The sequence below is a fragment of the Mytilus californianus genome, unplaced genomic scaffold (assembly GCF_021869535.1).
Source record: "Mytilus californianus isolate M0D057914Y unplaced genomic scaffold, xbMytCali1.0.p SCAF_3, whole genome shotgun sequence".
Taxonomy (NCBI): domain Eukaryota; kingdom Metazoa; phylum Mollusca; class Bivalvia; order Mytilida; family Mytilidae; genus Mytilus; species Mytilus californianus.
Genome location: NW_026262679.1, coordinates 50566955 through 50585969, shown reverse-complemented (window position 1 = coordinate 50585969; position 19015 = coordinate 50566955). Strand labels below are relative to the sequence as shown.

The window sequence follows — 19015 nt, the reverse complement described above, 5'->3', positions numbered from 1 at the left end:
AAGGAGCAACCCTGCTAACGAAACCCATACAACGTAAACATGTACGAGAGAAAAGAATCAATTAATATACATAAACGTCATATGATTGGCAAAGGGTAGGCTACGGCAGAAAATGAGATGTTGACAATTTGAAATTTGAAATCATTGAGTTATCATGAATTCGCCGATACGTGTCAATTAAAGTCATCGCTAGTTGTGACTTTTTATTGTACTAATACAAGTCTCCCTTCGAAATTGAAGCAATTGAATATTAGTATCATAAACAGTTTCTTTGTGATATACTTACAAAATGTAACATTGAAGAATATGTAAGCAGCTTAAAACAAATATAATGTGTAGGCACATATTCTTAGAGAGATCTTTGACAAATATTAATAAGTAACAGGAGAAAATCAATATAGCCTTCAGCATATACATATTAATAAAAAAAAGTAAGGAAGCGAGATTCCTAATTTTACTAGCTATGATTGCAAAATACTCAGTTTAGAGCCAAAAGAACAGTTTATGTTTCGAATATAAGGATATAGTTATGTCGGAGATGTACTCAAACAATGTTTTGTACAATTTATGCACCAACCGCCATGCGAATCCACACAAGGTCAAAAATTCATTATGGGGACATTACATTTATTGGTTAATGTACAAATCAGACGACGTATCTGCCGTCCAAATATCTATTGGTGGTTGCTTTCGATTCCCTGTTAGGGTCAAACGGAAAACTTGAAAATTGACATCAAATATCTCTTCACTACGATCGAAGCTTCTAGAAGCTTTTGTTCAGTCGACGTCTCGGGGTCCAAAAAATTTGGATCACCATCACCATTCGCATCATAATTTTAAAAGTATCTAATATATGCCTCATATATTTTAACAGATAATGTGAACAATTCAAGTAATTCAATAGCAATAGTTGGAGGATGTTTTGGTGTTTTACTGTTTATGGTTCTGGCAATTGGCGGATTTGTTTTCTTCAAAAAGAATTGCAAGAACAAAGGGTGAGTACAGTACTGCTAAAATATGGTGAACTTGTTAAGAAGAATTTGCTTAATTGAATTGTGCCCAAATGCACACTTTTTTTAAGATTTTTATCATAATTAACGTACATATATACAATACACTGAAAACTAAAATTTCAACATCAAATGAAACTCTATGTGTAACTTTATTTGATATGCATATTTGACGAGTTTACTTAGGGAGCAACCATTTCACTTTAAGAGAGGAGGGAGTTAAGGTTTTTTGTATGAGTCAGAAATATTTTTGTTAGATTTTCGACGCTATCAATCAAATTTTTTTTCTCAAAATTAAAACACTATAAGACATGGGGAAAATCAGGATTCAGAATATTTTTTTTTTGTCATCTGCTTGACCAAAACATTATTTTTCATCTGATTGGGGAACAATATATTCATTTAGGAAAAACATAACTCCCCACCACGCCCCCTTGAAATTAAATTGTTGTTCCCTTAATAGTACGATATCTAATGGAAATGATACGCTTGGTCTTAAACGTAAAGATAGATAGTTGTCTCATTGGCAATCACACCACATCTCCTGATTTTCATATTATTAAAGCCATAGTTAGACTGTATTATTATGTAAATTTTTTTTGATTAATTTGATAGGGTGCAACATGTAGAGCAGGATCTGCTTACCCTTCCTGTTGTTTTATGTGGGTAGTTTTGCTCATTTTTTAGTTTTCTATGTTGTGTTTTGTGTACTATTGTTTGTCTGTTGGTCTTTTTCTTTTTAAGCTATATCTTAATTTATATGCCTTTTAGTATGAAATCGTTTGCATCTCTTAAAATTCATTCCACCCATATTTTTTTTTTATTTCAACGTTGTGTATTATTACTTGAACTTTGACTGTAACTTTTTATCAATTATAATAAATTCATTTTGTAGGCATGGTATCGAAAATATTATCCATGAGTATACCGATGACTTTTCAAAAGGTACTAACAAGTCAGATAAGCCGCTAACCCAATATCAAAGGGAGAACACAAACGCATCTGTGGGAAATCTTTCCCTTGATTTGGAAACTGACACATATTCTAGACCAAGAACTCCCGTGCAACTTTTTTATGCTGGAAAATAGCTTTGTAGTTAAATTTAAGTTATTTTGTATCATCATTTACTGTAATTAGTGTGCATAATAATTTCCCCAATCTATCATGTTTTTCCTAATAAAATTGGAGACTATCATTATATCCTTTTCCTCATTTTGAACGATACAAGTTACAAAATGTAAATATTGAAAATTATATTCTTTGAACAATCAACCATTATAGTTGGAATACCAGTGTTTTCAATCAAAATACAATCATTCTTTGTTCTATTAGGCCATTAACTGCAGAGATAGTCTGTAAACGTACACCTATAAAATAGCATCACCGAATGAGACTTATCACTAGATTTGTATTTGCATGAACAACACAACGGATGCTACATATAGAGCAGGAACTGCCTACCCTTTTGGAGCTACTGAGTTTTCCCCCGGTTTTTGATGGGGTTCATTTGCTCAATCTTTAGTTTTCTGTAAAGTGTTTTTGTACTTGTTCACCATTTTGTCGTTTTACGTTTTTTGCCTTGGTTTTGTCGGTTTATTTCGAATTACTAGTTTTGAAAGTCTCCCTGGTATAAACCCTCTTTTGTAACTGTATTCTTAAATCTCGTTGACCAAAAATAAGGGTATATTGGGTAGGGGAAGAACATTCACCATGCAACAGGCCACCTACGGACTCCTCAGAGTGTTGTTGTAAGGGTTGCAAATTAGTACAACTCTTACAGCCAAACAAACGACCCACTTTTGCAAGGGTTTAACTGACAGAACGGGAGTAATATATTGATAACCATATCTATATACCTAAATCTACACGAAACGATCATGTGCCTTTTTTGTTATATGGCATGTAATGAATTTTTGCATTTTTCTTTTTATTTCTTCACTAAATGACATTAACTGTTTAATGGTTCAATTGAATGAGTATTATCAAAATTACGAAGAAAAAAAGAAACGATCATTTTGATCTTAACATAATTTGATAAGTCTGAACCATGAATTATACAGTAATGTACAGTATTTCATTCAATTTTCAGACTTAAGAATAGTGGTAAATTCGGGACTGTTCAGACAGTTCGCTTATAGTCAATTCGGGACTTTTCAGTAGCTTTTCAGACAATTCAGGATAATGTTGATGTGAACAGGTAAATTCCAACTGCTGAAAAGTCTGCACATACACAGATCAAACCTTAATTGACTGCAAGTGAAATGTCTGATAATCAGAGCATAACTGCAGATTTGAAAATTGACTTTACCACTGAAAATGACGTAATAATTCATTGTTCAGTCTTTTGAAAGCTGTTCAAATAAGAATGACCATTTCAGATCTGAATTCGTTTACCAGTTTAAAATGGTACAGTACATTTTCTCGTGTTTGATACCGTTATACTTTCAAAATGAAATTTTACGAGATACCTCTTGATAACAACGACGTATTATGCGACGTCCGTTTATACTTTTTTAGCATCTTATGTATTTATTTTGAAATTCTCAATGAAAGTCAGCTCATATGAAAATATGAAAATGCTTTGATTGAAATTTCAGAGACACAGATGCTCCTGTATGCATATATGTATGTCTTAACCATGCTCATGACAGCTTTGTAATTTTAAATTGTAGGGCAAGCACTCATATTTAAAAAAAATCGTCAAACTATCTTGACTTCTATTAAAGGGAAAGATTTTGTTATTTAGTCTGCAGCTTTATAATGTTAAGCTATAGCAAATAAGCAATTTTTGCATCTGCAGTGATGCCATTTCCTGTTTGCCGATATTTTAAAATTTTGCAACACAAATTTTGTTTATATTGAAGGTTCTATGGAAGGTAACAATTTTGTATTTGGTCTGCTTCTTAATAATGCTGGGTTGTAGCGTGAAAGCAATTTTTATACGCCAGTCGTCAGACAAGACGCATAATTGTATACCGTGGTCCATCCGTCCGTCCGTTGTTAATATTCGAACAATAACTAAAAAACACTTTCACCAATTTTTCATTGAACTTTGGCATTCCAATACGAACAAACTGTGCCCTTCTTCTTGTCGACTTGTTCCTTTATTAATATGAGCCTGACTTCATACAGGAACTTCTTAGGAAAAAAGAAAATGGTTAGCATTATCCTTTAACAATTCTTTCCGCTATATAGATAATGTTCTCTCACTAAATAATTCAAAATTGTGTGTCTATGTTGAACGCATCTATCTTATCGTACTTGAGATAAAGCATAAAACAGATACAGTTATGTTTGCCTTTCATCTTGCATAACACTTAGAAATTGACAATGAGGGTCGGTTGAATACAAAACTTTACGACAAAAGAGATGATTCCAGCTTCCCAATTGTGAACTTTCCATTTCTTTGTAGGAACATTCCAACAGCGCCTGCATACTTAGTATACTGTGGATTCATTATTATTCGTTGGATACCAATTTTCGTGGATTTCGTGGTTGCCCGGCAACCACGAATTCTAATGTCCAACGAATTACAAATTTTCTATGGATATTCATGCAGACTTTGGCAAAACCACGAAAACAAATATCCACGAAAATGCAAGTTTTCCTTATTCCACGAAAATTGGTACCCACGAAAATAAATGAATTCACAGTATATAATACTGTATTGCAGGGCTTGTGTTTCCTATCATGATTTCCTTGAAAGAAGGTTGGTGCTCACAATGTTCCAAGTGGTGAAGTTGAAATCACCTTTTTTTTAGTTTTACGGTCGCAATCACGAGTTAGTTGACCGTGATGAAATATTCGTTTCACGTATGATAGCGGAATATCACCTGTATCGAATTAGACCTATTACCGGGTTTGTACTAACATTATCAACACACGACCGGTGCAACATATACAGCAGGATCTGCTTACCCTTCCGGAGCACCTGAGATCACCCCCATTTTTTTGGTGGAGTAGTTTTGCTCAATTTTTAGTTTTCTATGTTGTGTTTTGTGTACTATTGTTTGTCTGTTAGTCTTTTTCTTTTTTAGACATGGCGTTGTCAGTTTATTTACGACTTATGAGTTTGAATGTCCCTCTGGTATCTTTCACCTCTCTATTATGTCTATTGACAGAAGTTCTTTCAATGTTTATAAATTTTAGATTTTACGATTCCGAGTTATGGGATTTTATTCATAAAAAGGTGGTTGATTTCAATTTAATTCAGAAATGCTTTAAGCAATTTTCAAGAATTTTGGTGAATGGTTTATCTATATTGTCATAAGTTCCCTTTCCATTTTTGAAATTGCTGAGTTAACGAACTTTATCAAAAACTGTCCATTATTTACACTCTGAACGGTTATAGAATTTTGTTCTTTGAAAAATAGTGCCAAATTATTCATGTTTTGTATCAATTGGTATCACTGTGAGTGCATGTCCTTTGTTTTGGTGGGGGTCTATTTGAGCTGTGCTCACAGTATTTCTAGCTTATCATATAATTTCATTTGAAGTAAAAAGACGAGCTTAAAGGACAGCGTATCATGCGCTCATGGCGCAGTCCTTGAGTGCAGACACTTCCTTTTGCCGATAGTTTGAAATTTTGCAACACTCATTATACAAGGAACATTTCGGATTTTTCGTCGCTTCCATTAAAGGGAATACTCAACTATGCTTCAGTATACGTTGATTGATTGGTTGGTGTTTGACGCCATTTTCAACACTATTGTATTGTTTCGAGGCGGTCAGTGCTAATTGATGGAGGATTCTAGAGTGACTGGAGAAACGAGGGACCTACGGTTAGAAAATGACAATCCTAGTAGTTAAGATTGGAATCAAACTTAACTTCCACGTACAGGATTCGAACTCACTACCTCACTGTTGACACAGGCTAGTGATACAGTTGTTTGATCGATGTCCCTTCCAGTAAACATGTTAAATCAGTTAATTGCATGCATCGGTGCAGGTCCAAATCTGTTCTTGGTCTTGTTTTTATTTCTTGTTTCTTTTATACTTGAACGTGTAACAAGAATGAACTAAGATAAATATGATATTTTGAAGTATTTTGATTAATAGTAACTAATATATATTGCCTAATAGTACTAAAAATATGGATCTATTCTGAATTGTGCTTTATTTGGGTTTTTTTTAAGGGTCACCCCCATTGAAAAGAAATTCTAAAATCAAACTAGCAAAGTAGGAAAAAGTAAAATTACAAAAATACTGAACTCCGTGGAAAATTCAAAAAGGAATGTCCCTAATCAAATGGCAAAATCAAAAGCTCAAACACATCAAACGAATGGATAACAACTGTCATATTCCTGACTTGGTACAGGCATTTCCTTATGTAGAAAATGGTGGATTGAACCTGGTTTTATAGCTAGCTAAACCTCTCACTTGTATGACAGTTGCATCAAATTTCATCATATTGACAACGATGCGTGAAAAAAAAAAACAGACACAATAGGTACAATGTCAAAAATAGGGGTACACAGTCAACATTGTGTTATCATCATTATCACTATAAAAACAAACAAATGTAACAAAGAAGCACAAAAAGGCAAACATCAAATTCAACATCCTCATTCTGCTTTTTTATTATACGATTTTATTTATCTATGTAAATCTACTCATAAAGGATGGAAGGTTTCAAGTACTGGCGTAGAATCGCGCGTTTGACGTCACACAGGTAGATATAAAATAATTTTGTCGTTCAAAGTATGACGGGATACATAAGTACAGAGTCACGTCAAATGGATATCACAACAAAACAGACTTAACAATAAAAGTAATATTAATAAAATTAAAATAATTTTGTCGTTTAAAGTATGACGGGATACATAAGTACAGAGTCATGTCAAATGGATATCACAAAAAAACAGACTTAACAGTAAAAGTAATATTAATAAAGACAAATATAAGAATACTATGACACGTTAATAAGATGATAAACAACGTCAGTACGCAGAATTTATACTTCAAGACCATCGTGTATTATTTGTGAAGTTCATACAGAATATATATCAACAAGGTCTTGGTACCTTCCGATGAACTTTTTTAGAGAAAGAACGAGTCGTTCTTTGACATACCCCTGGTTCATCAACTGTCTGCTCATACACTGGTGACGTTTTACAAAGCTCTTGAATACCGAATAAGTTGGGAAATGTATATCCCATATGCAGGTGAAGTTGGTATATTGCTACTAAGGTGGGGGAAATTGATAATTTCAAAATTAAAAACATCTCGTTTGTCATAGATTCTGATACTGAGATGACTGTGTATGTCAAATTCGAGGTATAAGTCTAAAAATGAGGCGGAGGAAGCCGTGTCTGATGTTTCTTTAATTTCTAGTTCTGGGGAATATATTAATGGAACCCAATCAGAAAAGTTCGGATTGTTAATGGAAAGAACGATATATCTGAAAGTGAAATACATAACCTGGCTTCTTTGATCTTCTTGTTTTTGACAAGTGTCTGAAGGAACTCCGATTCATATGAAAATAAGAAGAGATCGACAAGGAGAGGCGCACAGTTCGTTCCCATAGGAATGCCGACAATTTGTTGAAAAGTCTACCTCCAAATTCAACAAATATGTTTTCAATAAGAAACTCCATCATACTGATCACTTGTTCCTCTGTGTAGCATGTTTTACCCTTTTGTTCGCTATTAACAAAATATGCCTTATGGTATCCCAAAGTAATAAATTTATAGCGTATGCTACCATTCTTATGTTGAAAAGCATTGTGGGTTATTTCTTTTAGACGGTTTTTCAATTTCACATGGGGAATGGTGGTATACAAGGTTGAAAAATCAAAAGTTTTTATAGAACTAATTTCAGAAAAAGACCGAGATTTAAAATTATCCAGAAGTTCGTTAGAGTTTTTAAGAATCCACATATGGTTAATACCACTACGCGAGTAAACAGTTTCACAGTATTTCTGAAGACCCTCTTTCACTGAGGACAGAATTTTAGTCAATCTTATGGACAATTCTTTAGTGGAACTTGCAGATGAGCCGGCAATGTACCGTTGTTTGTACGGAATTTTGTGAAGTTTAGGTATCAAATACAAACAAGGTAAGTTCTCCGATTTGTTGTTCAATGCAATGTTCATTGAAGCCATGAAGGAATTATGATTCGCCAAAATCTCATCCTTGTCAAATGATATGCTTTTGTATGTGGGATTACCTGAGTGCTCATTTATTCCTGATTCTTTTACAAGACACTCGTAGTAATACGATTTACATACAAAGACAATATTATTTGAAGCTTTGTCCGCAGGAACAACAACATACTTATCATGAAGAGATGATAGACATTTCACAGCCTCTTTTGTCTCTGAAAACGGAATTTGGTCGATCATTCACACAGTTTTTTAACTTATGAATGCGACGTTTTAACAGAGACCTGATTGTTTAGGAAAACACACACACACATATTAATAACAGGCCGATAAACTAAACCTGCCAAACAGTTTAACGCCAATCTGAACACTTAAAACATTCTTTTTATGTATTTAGCTCACCTGGCCTATAAGGCCATTTGAGCTTTTTCTCGTCATTTGGCACCCGTAGTCCGTTTACACACACTCATGAAATCTTCTGACTCTTGGAGTTATTGCCCTCTTCATAATGAGGCTTACCATTTTTTGTGTTTTTGCCTGATATCTGAAAAACTATCATAGACAGATAGATACTTTAATAAGCAAAAATGATCAGCGAGACTTGATGTACCAATGAGTCATATTGCCGAAATCATCAGTCGACTCCTTGCTCTTTAATGACGATTTTTACTAATATTTTAGGTTTTGCCTTTTATCTTGAAAACGTCAATAGATAGATAGACACTTAAAAAAGCAAAAATGATCAGTAAGACAAGATCTACACAGAATTAAATTTTACCGTAATTAGTGATGTGCTATAAAATTGAAACCGATTAATAAATACAGGTAGCTCTTGTGAAAAAATATACAGATAGAATAAATACTTTATTCAAATGATTATTTATGGTGAGATGTATAAATATATAGATAGATGATAATTACATGTACATTTGTACACAGATAGATGATAGTTATAAAGATAGATTTTAATTATTTATAATGCGAGTTTTTTTGTCATCATTTGCTTTTTCCCCTACAAATGAGACTAAAAATTCGGGGCCCCCTTAGTTGCCTCCCTGGGCAACTTAGGGTTGATGTAACAGGTGATAACTAATGAAATATGTTTAAAATTTAAAAAAAATAATTTGCTGCAATTCGTCTACTATTTATAGGAATGATTGCTTTTATTGGTATTTTTTTTACCGTTTTTTGTGTTTTGGGCAAAGACGAAAGAAAATAGAGAGAAACTGTAAACAGAAAAAAACTTCACCAATAAAAGATAAACAAAAAAGAGATTTTGTCATATTTCTATTCTAGTCCAAAATGTTGGAAAGAATCCATTACTTAAGTTGCTCATAGACCTAGGTGAGCTACACAGGCATTTAAGAGCCTCTAGTTTATATTTTCTTTAACACACTAGTTCACAAGCCACTTTTTAAAATTCTATTAAAGTGAAAAGGTGTCTTCATTAATAGACATATATTTTCTAAATATAGGACAATATGTCAAACTCTCAATCGTCACAGGTCTATAACAGTGGATTATTTATAAAGTATCTAATTACTGAAGTATATTTGTGTTGGCTTTTAGCTGGAACACAAATAAAAACATATCAGGAAGTGGTCACATCACAAAGGTAAACATTGACCTGGTGTGAAGCAAATAAAAAATAATTTTAGTTATTCTATCGCTTCTACAATAACAATTTAGTCTTAGATGCATGATATTTTTTTATTAGTTGTTATTGGCTTTGAACTAGCTGTCAGTAACTGCGAGTACTCTAAGTTCTGTACTTAGTGTCTTTTTGTTTTTGGGATGTACAAGTACCCGGCCACGTCTACTCTGTGTTTTTGTTAGATGTATTTCTATTTGTATCCATCTGAAGAGTTAAACCTTTCTCAACTGATTTTTATAGTTCGTTCTTATGTTGTACTGTTACACCACTGTCCCAGGTGGGGGAGGGTTGGGTTCCCGCTAACATGTTAAACTCCGCCACATTCTGTATTTATGTGCCTGTCCCAAGTCAGGAGCCTGTAATTCAGTGGTTGTCGTTTGTTGCTGTGTAACAGATTTGTTTTTCGTTCATTTTTTTGCATATTAATTAGGCCGTTAGTTTTCTCGTTTGAATTGTTTTACGTTTGTCATTTCGGGGCTGTATATAGCTGATTATGCAGTATGGGCTTTGCTCATTGTTGAAGGCCGTACGTTGACCTTTAGTTGTTAGTTTCTCTTCTTTTTATATTTGAAACACTTCCTTCTCCGAAATTAATATAAACACTTTCTATTATTTGCTTTTTATTTCAGTTGTTAATGTTAATTTTTAAAAGAGATATATTTTAGACAACCATCTACAATCATAATATGAACTTTAACAAATCAAAACCTTCATTTTTAATTCAATTTAAATCATGTATTATATGTTAAAATATTTATTCAGACATGAAGAACTATATACATAAATTGATTTAAAAATCAAAGATAGTAGATTTAAAGTATGAATGGAAAATAGGGAACATAGCTACACTAAAAATTTGATAAGGATAAATAGTATTTTGTCTTCTCTATAAATTTGATAAATTGGTTTGTCCTAAAAAGTAAATCTATGATAACCAATATGTTATTTTCTCTGAATTTTTGGTAGAGGAAATAGTTTTAAAAACAACACGCTAGAAAAAAAGCAGCGGACCAGAAAGATCGTCTCATGACTCCAAAAATGTTACAGAATTGCATATTTCACTACAATATAAACTTACTGATAAAATATCGAAAATGAACTGACAACGACACGGCAAAAAACGAAAATGACCAAAGGACAAACAACAGTATATAAAACTAAAGACTTAGCAACAAAAACCCCACAAAATAACGTGTTCATCTCAGGTGCTCCGAATGGGTAAACTGATCTGCTCCATATGTCGTCGTGTTGCGTATGTAAGTAAAAACCCCGTAAATAAGTGAAATTCGGTAGCTGATATTCGAGGAAAGGGGTTGTGGTTACGACGAGTTAAATATATCCGATAAAAAGACATTCCAAAACGGTAAACCAACTCGTGTAACCTCCAAAAAAAATTCTGCGGGATGATTTCAGCTTCACCACTTGGAACTCTTAGTTTAATAGCTCCTTTTGAGCAGCAACCCTCTATGAGGCAAATTATGATAGGAAACGCAATCCATCATCAAAGAACTCTTGCATCAGGAGTTTGTGTCTTTTGTCTTTTTGTTAGTTGTGTTTGTGCTTCGTGTTGATCTAAAGAGGCAATCCCAACTGATTTTTTAACAGTTTCGTTGCTGTCTATCATAATCTACTTTCGTTTTTGTTTGTTTTTTAATTGTTTTAAATGCCTTTTAAAGCTTTAAATAGTGTATGGGGTTTGCTAATTGTGATAGTCCGCATGGTGACCAATATATGTTTACATCCACATAATTTGGCCTCTTGTTGAAAGTTGTCTCATTGGCAATCATACCACATCTCCTTTTTATATAACTATCATTTGTGAATGGTATACTGACAAGAGTAAATCTCTCTGTACTGCTACATTTTATTTTTCTATAAACAAACAAAAACGATATCAACAAAAATAATGTAAGCTTAAAAATGGTAATGAAAATTAAGGATCACAGAAAACTTTGCTCACACAGTCTCAATAAGAATGAAATAAATGTTATATTCAAAAATGAAACATACTTTAAAGTAGGCAAGGTCTAAAAGAATATTTTTTTAAAAACACAAAGAGTTCGGTATATGTATTCATGACATTTATGATATAACATCAAGGTTACATTTTGCATGTTAATGTTTGACAGTAAACATTGCAAATGGATCAACATTTTTACATGCAGCTTTTACCTCCCCAATGGTGACGTTTGAACATTCTCGACTACAATACGGTGGTGGTTTGTCCGGAAGAATTTGTGGTGATAGGCTAGAAATCGACACTCCGCGTTTATATGGTGGTGGACTGTCATCCGTTTTGTTACATTTCATTTTCTGTACGTTTCCATTTTGCGTCTTGCCTCCAACAAGATAATTTCTTAAATTACATATATGAAAAAGGTTGGACATTCAATGATATTATTTTCTAAAATCTAAGAATGAAGAACCGATTTGGTGTGTTTATTCAAATAATAAAATGAATAACAGAAGCTATTGATGTTAATAAAAAAAAAAACCCTGCTTACGATTTTGTATTAGTTTTATTTGTTTGAAATGATTGGATATAAAACTTTGTTATACAGCATCTGGAATTAATTCCGTATTTAAGTACTGAATTTGTTTCTACATTGAAAAACAAAAAAACTATGAGTTCGGACTTATGCTTTCCCTTCTATTGAAAAATAAAGTTTAGTTTAAGAAACTTGGTTGAATATTGAAGCTGTAATAATGATATGTAATAAACATGCAAAAAATAACATACTAGTATATTTGCGTTTTTTCATCACTATTTCGTTTAATAGTAAAATAAATTTAAAATGCATCTTTATTTGATCGTATCATTGTTGGCATATTGTGTTGTCATATTCTATAACGAAAACTTATATATTACTTTTACTAACCGGATTTTCTCTGGTTGTTTCGTTTTCTTACACAATAAAACGAGAATGACAATTGCAACAAGGACAGCAACTCCAATCGTTACTATCAAAGCTATCATTAGTATGTTGGCCTTGCTTTCTGAAATATTTATAGTTCATTTGTTAGGCATGAAATGCACGCTGGATAAAATGAAAGTTGATAGTTAAAGTATATTTTTTTACTTGGAACGAAATATTCTCCCTCGTAGTCAATATTTTATCTATCTCAATATATCGTAACCTTTTGTCACTTTACAAGATATATTATCATCCATGACATATTTTCAAAATCGACCAGTAGTTTTCCAAAACTGTCAAATCGGATTGAGAGGTCAAATAGACTTTTAGCATTGCCATGATTCTGTATTCCAATCTCTAAATGATATCTGAAGCAAGATATAAGACAATTTTTCATGATATAATGTATCTAAAGTAAATATTGATATCTTAACTGATAGAGAAGTTGTAAAGATCAAACATTAAACTTTTACAAAACGTTATCGACCAAATTTAGAACTGGATTATTGTACATTATTATGCAGTTACCCCTCCTCATCAAAGAAACTAAATTGTACATCGTAAAACTATTGTCTTAAATAGCAAGGGTATTACTATAAATGTACCTTCAGTATCTTTAACATCTTTAATACCATCCGAATTCCCTACTGCACATATTTCTGATGTACCTAATAAGTAAAATACATGATAGTGGTTTCTTTTCTCAAAAGAATGACAAGAAACTGTTGCTCGAACATTAAAATTCAAGTTATAATTAATTTAAGTAATTGTAGTTATGATTAATATATGAAAAGATTACAGGAATCACAAAAAATACTAAATAGTAAAATAGACTACACCAGCCACTAACATTTGACTCCTCCCCAAAAAAGCGTGCCTCCAGACACAAACAATAACAAATTTCAAATTGTCAAGATAGATTTTGTAAAGGCACAACTTGGCCTGGTAATAATAGTTTAACAGGTATAACCACCGCTGGTAAAACTTGAACAAACAATAAACGGCTACAGTTTGCAGCATATTTTTAAATAATAGAAAATGGACACATAATTTGGAAAGCGGTCAAAATGATTTAGAATCCTAGGTAGCTACAGCTGTTAGTTGGAAATTTTACCTCAACAAAATCAGAACTAAAACGCCGCTAAAATTGGCAGTTCAACGAAAACAATTATCATTTTAACTGAATCAGTGAGTATATAACGCCTGCTACGCTGACTGTTGAAAGATGGAAAAAAAATTCCGAATTAAAGACAAATTAATATGTTTTTATCTGTATAATTTAACGGGTCTCATCTTTGAATTTAAAGTTGTAGTTCTTACCAAAGCAGTATCCAGACAAAGCAATATTACTCCGCAACAGATTATATACAAAGTAACCTCCATCGCAGAGTTTGATGCCAATATTCCAGGAGTAAGTACAGTTATTTGTAAACGTCTTCATACACACTTTTCTTTGGGATTGCTCTCCAACACTGACTGGTAGCTGACCTTTTTAAAATGTTAACAAAGTAAGATAAAATTTGAATAAATTGTTTCTAGACACAAATTCCTTATCTACTTGCAACTTTTGCATTGTGGCATTCTATCGGAAATAGGTCTTTATGTTTGTTCGACCTATTCTTAAAGTGTGTATCATCAATTTATCACAGTACTGATAAGATCTGTAGATACATTAATGTAAATTAGTTTCTGATGGATAGATGTCTCATTGTCTGACATTGGCATTTCCTCATTTATTTATTAAATTTAACCTCAACTAAAAATATTTTACAAAATTAAGACTCTCATTTTATATGTTTAAAAAAATATTACTATAATGTAAAAATATTAAAATACATTAGCTATTGTTTTAGTATTTACCATCCAGCCAAATAGGATACCATGTTCCACATTGTAACAATCCTGGTGCGGTAATTGGCATTTTCCCACACTCATCCCTCTGAACACGATACCAACCACTGTCTAAAAGGTCATCACTGATGTTAACGTCTTCTCCAAATTTGAAAATATTAGCTTCAGCCCTTTTTTCTTGAAAATCTATCAGTTTGTGATCAATACATGGTTCAAAACCTTGAATATTGCAAAATAAATTCTAATTATTTATCAAATTGTGCGTGTCATCATTCGGTTTGATAATTTTTTCTACGAGACAGAAATACAAGGAGATCTGGGGTATGTATTGACGTAATGAAACATTCATGTGTTGGAACAAATACATATAAAAAGATATCGGTGTATGTCAGCATAGACTTTTAAGCAAAACAAAAATAAATATCTAAATAATATGTTCAGCTTCAAATAGAGAACATTTTTAGTAAATATTGACTTCCGTAAAGTGACATGTAATTGTTCACATCCTTGTTTTTTTGTGTATGGGTGGTTGTCATATTGGTAGCTATACCACATCTTATATTTGTATATATAGATGGTGTATTGCTGTTCTGAAAGCTCATTAGTACAAATATATAACCGACAGTACATGGGCGCACAACATTCCAAATCAAACGAAAGTCAAACAGAGGTAGACCAGGTGTATGATTCTTTAACAAAACATGTCCGCTGTTTCCAAATACAGCAGAGGGTAAGACTACAGTTTTGAATGTCATCTAAAAAAAAACTACTAGGGTTACAGCAAAATTCACACAAATTAAGAAATAGCAGCAGATCTTGATCTATCTACCCTTAAATGTATATTTCTATTGAGTTTCATACTTATCTTTCTATTTTCATGAAAAGTATAACAGATAGACAGAAAGATTAAGTTCAAAAATGTCAAGATCCACAAATAATTCAAATTAGCAGGTATCACCAGGCGAACTCCTTATAAAAATTATTGCCCTTTAAGGTCGATATTTTCCTTTTCTTGTTTCAAGCTTAGTATTGTAAATCAAAGTAGTCAAAGAGAAACAACTAAAAGGAAACCAAAAGGGTCAGCCACACAAGACAAAAAAATCAAAATGACCGAATCGGCAGTCAATTTCTTATGGTTGACTTGCCTTTCAATGACAGTTTTAATCAATACTTTGCTATAATCTTCAAGCTATAGGTGATAGAGAGATAACAATGAGCAACACGACATGATCCTAAAATAAGTCATTTCGATCAAACAAATTAGTAAATACATTATAGGAGCGTCAAAGATCCCAGTTTTCAGGTGTCTATCATCATCAATTCATAAGGAAAGGCACATTCAAATTCACTGGGATATATAGGATGTTAGTATTCACTGAAAAGATGAATTATGAGAGAAAAAGATATGACCAATACATCTAGAAGAGAAATAACGAATTTTATCAGGTACTTACTTACTTTTGTCTTCAGCACGGTTTTGTACATACATGCTACTACATATAGACAAATTATGAAACGATTTGCCGAGAAATTTAGCAGATAGCTTCTGAAAACATTTATTTTATTACTGATTTCCATCCGAAGTTGTACTAATTTTTTTTCTTTCTACTTACCTCCGACCTGGTTGTCAGTAACGCTAGTTTGTGTTGTGGTTGCCGCATATGTTGTTGTCAGTTCTTTATTAACAGCGGCTGTGCCTTTTTTATATAAATAATAAATATTTTATTGACAATATGTCTTACACAATTTTTGTATGTCAAGAATCTGACATCAATTATTTCAATTTTGTTTTCAAAGCTTCCTTAGAAAACCACTTCAAAGATCCCAGGGTTATGATTTAAAACACCAATGTTATTAATGTCATCATTGGGGATCGAGTAGAAACAGTTGGTAGGCCATATCAATAAAAAAAAGATATTGCAACCAAAAGTTTTAAAATTTTGTGATAGATCTGCTTGATTTGAAGAAAAAGTTTAGTATTTCATAAAACGTAACGAGGTATTAGCATTTTATTGTACCATGAGATAATCACAATCATAAATATAGTAAATTAAGGTTGTATTTACTGTTCCTGTATTTTTCGTCAGCATTTTGATTCATCGTTGTTCGTGCGGAATCCCTATAGTTGCTAAATGTAAAATAATAGTATTTCCTACTTAAAATTATTACAAGAAGATACATTACCGAAGCAGTATGCTGAATTTGCATTAGTACTTTCGACCAGGTTGTATACTAAATAATTTCCAGGACAAAGCTGTATGCCTATTGTCCAAGAGGTAAAACATTCCTCATAAATTCCTTGTAGACAAACTTGTCCTTCAATTTCTTCACCGACGTTGTTTGGGAGAGTCCCTGAAATAAAAACGATTGAAGCAAAACTTTAGACGACATGAAACTGTTTCCGCAATGGTCTGAAAAAGGAATCGAATCTAAGACCATGCCCTTTTAAAATGGAATAAATAACATAAGCAATATAATGCTACTAGTATATATAACAATCATACATGTTATGAACTTTTTAATATTATCTTACCATTTAGCCAAATCGGATACCATGTGCCACAATGAAACAGCCCTGGTGCTTTAGTTGGCATTTGCTCTCCGGCATCACTGTTAATCCGATACCATTCATTGTCAAGGAAATCATCACTTAGGGAAGGAACTATACCTAACTTCAAAATATTACCAACTGCTCTACGATCAACATTGTTTATTGTAGTGTAGTTAACGCATGGATTTAATTCTGAAAGTGTAATTAGAAAACATGGTGAAATCATCAATGATTTATAGAAAATACAAAAGTACTCGAAAATTCAGGTTGTTTGTATCAATATTGATTCACTGCCCTACAAAAGTCCTATGTCACAATGTAACATAATGATGCAATTAAATACAAGAGGAACTATACAACAAGTACGGCTTGGGAATGGGAACAAAAATCATTCTTATATAAAGATTTAGCAACTGATGGCGCTGACATGTGTTAATTTAATAATGTATATTAAAGGTGTTTTCTAAAGGGGTGATTTTTCGTTGCGATTAACATTTTTGTGTTGAAGAGTTGTACGACTATAATCAATGTTTTTGCTAAATAAGTTATTTCAGAAAAATATTTTTGATCTGGGATATTTTTTAAAATTAATTTATGTTTGCATGATTTTGCAGTTAAATTCTGGAACAGAGTAAAATGCTTAAAAAATAACTGCATAATATTATTAATATAATAAATTATTTTTATGATTAATGAACGTTGCATTAAATAATGAAGTACATACCATCAGAGGCAAAAGATGTGTCAGACAAAGCAATAGTGATGAACAGTAATATCTTCATGTTGTCATTAACTAAGGTATATAGAATACACTCTTTTATTTTTCCATAAGTTTGAAATAACAATATATCAATTAAGAACTAGAAAAACAATAAAACAAAAAGATATGATCCCTTCCTAGTTTGGTTATTCAAATAACAAATCAATTGAAAAACTAAACAATTACAGCTATTTAAACGATTGGCCTGTTTAACCAAACAGGACAAGGCATTTATTAATAAACTGAGTACCTATAATTAGTAAATTGAAAGGAAGTTTAACAAAAATCTACGAACCTTAAAAGTCTACAAGCAAACTAAAGCATTGTATTTTGTACAAATATATTAATATTTACAAAATCATTCAAGATACCACACTTATAGTTTTGTACGCCAGACGCATGTTCAGTCTTAAGACACACACAAATGGCATTTGAATCAAAACAACTTTAAGATAGATAAAATAGTTGAAGATCAACGAAAACCAAAAAAAATCAAAAAAGTTTTGCAAAATCTGGATAAGACCAAATTCGGTTAACAAATTGTAGAAAACAATTAAATGAAACAACTTAAAAAAGAATTTCAAAGTTAACTGGAATTCACACTACGGCAACATCGTATGTAAAATTTGAATCAATATGATTACATATTTTTGTTAATTCTAAGTGCATAAAGTGACCTCAAAACAGTATTTTTGGTAAATGGGTAAAATGCCAACTCTAAAATATTCAATTTCGTTTTCTTACTTTCTTTCTTTCTTACAACATGAAAGCGAGAAAAAAATATATAACGGTCAACCAACTCGTGATGGAGTCCCTAAAACATGCTATTGGATGCTTTCAACTTCACCACTTGGAACTCTTGGTTTAATAGCTTCCTTGTGAGCACCAACCTTCTATCAAGGAAATCATGATAGGAAATACAAGCCCTGGAATATCGTATCAACTAGGAGATATATACTCCGTATGCAGGCACTGCTGGTAAATTGCTACATTGAAATGGAAAGTTCGCAATTGGGAAGCTGAACTCATCTCTTTTGTCGTAAAGTTTTGTTTTCAATCGACCCTCATTGTTAACATAGTCAACAAATTGTGAATTATTTAGTGACAGAACATCATCTTTATAGCGGAAAGTAAAGTTAAAGGGTACTGCTAACTTCTGTTCTTTCTTCCTA

The 19015-nt window shown here is 32.4% G+C and overlaps 2 protein-coding genes across 2 annotated transcripts in view; one reads left to right on the top strand and one right to left on the bottom strand.

Annotated features, from left to right (window-relative positions):
- Positions 1-2208, top strand: part of LOC127733521 (uncharacterized) — a 30265-nt gene extending 28057 nt beyond the window's left edge. The window contains exons 15-16 of the mRNA XM_052242873.1: positions 875-995; positions 1906-2208. Of these exons, the coding sequence (XP_052098833.1) occupies positions 875-995; positions 1906-2098 (314 nt within the window). The 3' untranslated portion in view covers positions 2099-2208. The remainder of the gene's footprint in view (positions 1-874; positions 996-1905) is intronic.
- A 9408-nt stretch (positions 2209-11616) lies between these two features.
- LOC127734805 (uncharacterized) lies at positions 11617-17971 on the bottom strand. The gene is made up of 9 exons (XM_052244820.1): positions 17808-17971; positions 17066-17275; positions 16717-16884; positions 16146-16229; positions 14542-14751; positions 14002-14169; positions 13287-13349; positions 12646-12763; positions 11617-12122 (listed from the first exon to the last, which is right to left on the bottom strand). The coding sequence occupies exons 1-9, from the start codon at positions 17863-17865 to the stop codon at positions 11882-11884; spliced, it is 1320 nt and encodes a 439-aa protein (XP_052100780.1). The 5' UTR covers positions 17866-17971; the 3' UTR covers positions 11617-11881.
- Positions 17972-19015: the final 1044 nt, after the last annotated feature.